General features: G+C 38.5%; 1 protein-coding gene across 4 annotated transcripts in view; it reads left to right on the plus strand.

Annotated features, from left to right (window-relative positions):
- Window positions 1-2,685, plus strand: part of LOC119585002 (L-2-hydroxyglutarate dehydrogenase, mitochondrial-like) — a 90,150-nt gene that overhangs the window by 925 nt on the left and 86,540 nt on the right. For 3 of the 4 annotated variants that reach the window (XM_037933611.1, XM_037933614.1, XM_037933612.1), the window contains exon 2: window positions 2,142-2,266. In XM_037933611.1, the coding sequence (XP_037789539.1) occupies window positions 2,142-2,266 (125 nt within the window). Of the gene's footprint in view, window positions 1-697; window positions 849-2,141; window positions 2,267-2,685 lie in introns of those variants that run through there. The other variant, XM_037933610.1, reaches the window with a different exon arrangement.

Genomic DNA, 2,685 nt, shown 5'->3' on the forward strand with positions numbered 1-2,685 from the left:
GGCGATGCGTGGAAAAATTAAACCCCGCATTGAACTATTCCATCACTTCTGATAACGTCCAAATCGAAAATATGATGATAAAAGTGATTCTCGAATATAACTCCTGAGTGTGCTTTGCGTGTTCGGGGGTGATGCTCAGAATTAAATTGTATGATATTTGAGGATCCGATGAACATGTACACTGAACGTAACCCGCACTTTTAAATAAGCAGCCTTGCATAGGCTGCTCTCTCTTAGAAACTTAACCATAAATTTAGCTACAAGTCAGCCATGACCTAATTGTGTGTAACATGAATTTGTCAAAAAGCGGAAATTTGTGTTTGTTTTTGTTTCATGTTTACTTTAGCCTTTTGGTCAATTTGTGGTCAGTCTGCAACGTCCTCCTGACAAATGTATCCGCGTTAGAATATACATTTGTTTTAACTGATGAGAAGCGGATAATGATATGTGTCTAGTAAATATTTCCATCTAGTGTAAAAGCAATTATAATCTTACGTCTGGCACAACAGTTTTTTTTTTTTAAATGAAGGCACACAGGTCAAGAAGCCCGAAAACAAACATTAGTACCATCCCACACACACATCTCCACATGCGTATTCACACAGAAACCACAAGACCCGTAATACAGTAGCTTACGAAATACAACGGAGCAAAAAAAAACAGTACGACACTTTCATCGCGTTGCCGGGCGGCGGCTGGAGCGGCAATCAGCTGATCTTTCCATTACAGTCCGACATGTTCGCGCGAAAGCTTGTTCGTGCTTCCTCCCAACTCGTGCCTGTCTTCCAATCCTCTCCGAAGGCAGCACGGACTTTAACCCAGTGTAGATATGTGTCCTCCCAACAAAGGTATAGATTTATGGTCGCCTTGAGCGGCTGTCATTTGCGTAAGATATTTGAGGGAGACTTATAGATAAGTGAGTTGCGGATTTTTTTTTTCTTTGAAGGGTAAAGCCATTCGTTACGTAATTTTTAATATTATTATTATTTCTAAAATATTGGCGTAAACTCATAGTCAGCTGTCACGTGGCTGTTAATGAGAAAAGGTAGAAACAAATTCCTCTGTGAAGGTAATATTGAGTGATCGTAACTGCTGCCGTTAAATCGATTATTAAAAGCAAATATGTAAATAGTGTTATACAAATGTAGCATGTAGTCATCGTAGTGAAAGTTCAACGTAATTATGAACCGAGCCCTTCGTGCGGCACTTTTGTAACACTCCCTGCAAATGCTTCGTTTGCGTTGTGTAATTCGGCAACTGCAAATTGCACAGTCGCCGGTCATGATATATTAATGATTTTAACATTTAGATAGTGTTCTGAATAGCATATGAAACCTGAAATTATGAAATCACAATACTGTAAACTCCTTAGTGTATTAACGTTCTATGGTATGTATATATTTGACGTAAAGCCATATTCTATTGCATATTCCCAAAAATCTACGGACGCTCAACGCGCAAATGCATGAATGTTACGTAACGAAAAGTAGCTTCTGATTCGTTGATGTTCTGGCAGTGTGCAAGCATGTGAAAAGTCAAAATATTACGTGACACGAAAGGAAGTTACTACTGTGTCTAAGTGCCGGTAGTAAACATCAGAAGGTATAGGGAACTTTCGGTTTCATATATATCTGATAGGCACGTACATAATCATGATTGAAGAGGCTGGGTAGTTACCTACAAAATGTATTTTATTTGTAAGTACGGAAGTACAGTCACGTGCTTTGTGTGCGTGGAGGAGGGGGGGGGGGAGTTAAACCTATTTATTTTACATATTGTTAGGGATGGATTTAACACTTTTGCTAATTAACTCACAGAAACAGCCTTTAGTCTGCATTTAGTCCACATTTTCCCCTTGGAGTTTAGTTAAGATGGGATGGATAGTGAAGGTTTTTCTTGTGAAAGATGCTTTGCAAGAAGACACTTAGGCTTATTTCCAACTAAGATGTCCTTGCCAAGTGATCTATGATGCAACAGTTGGCTTCCTTGGTGGCATATTTTCTTGCAGTACTATTATCAAGATTTGTATTGATAAACAATGATGATTCATTTATGTAAATTTATTTTTCATTGAAGTATTTTGTTAGCCTATAACTATAATCTTACATTTATTGTATCCTCATCATTGCCCTTTATTTCAGCTATGAGCCTGAATATGACATTGTGGTGGTGGGAGGAGGCATTGTGGGCATGGCAACCGCCAGGGAACTCATCCTGAGACACCCAGAGCTCAAACTGTGTGTTGTTGAGAAGGAGAACAGATTAGGTAAGTATAAATTATCACCATCATAATTTTTGTATCTTAATAAACCTCAAGCAATAGAATTACAAGATACTGCCACAGTGGCTCAGGGGCTTCACGCTTGATTCCTAGTGTGAAGTCGTATGATTAGATTCCAGAGCCGCATAGTTGGTGTTAGGAAGGACAGTCAGTTGAGCAATGATGGCATTACTAAGTTCTGCAAAGGCACTGATTTATTCTTTGATAAGGGAGTACCAGGCGTAAAACCAGAAAGTTTTGGTGAGGGAGGTTTTCAGATTTTTGTTTTAGGTTTTGGGGAGTAAATTGTCTGAATTAATGAAAGGGGTCAATTACAGTATTGAGTTGATTGAGGCTTTGGAAAATCCACCATTTATGGTAAATATAAAGGAAAGGATTTGAAAGTCTATATATGATCCCTTTTG

This window comes from Penaeus monodon, chromosome 19 (genome assembly GCF_015228065.2).
Source record: "Penaeus monodon isolate SGIC_2016 chromosome 19, NSTDA_Pmon_1, whole genome shotgun sequence".
NCBI lineage: Eukaryota > Metazoa > Arthropoda > Malacostraca > Decapoda > Penaeidae > Penaeus > Penaeus monodon.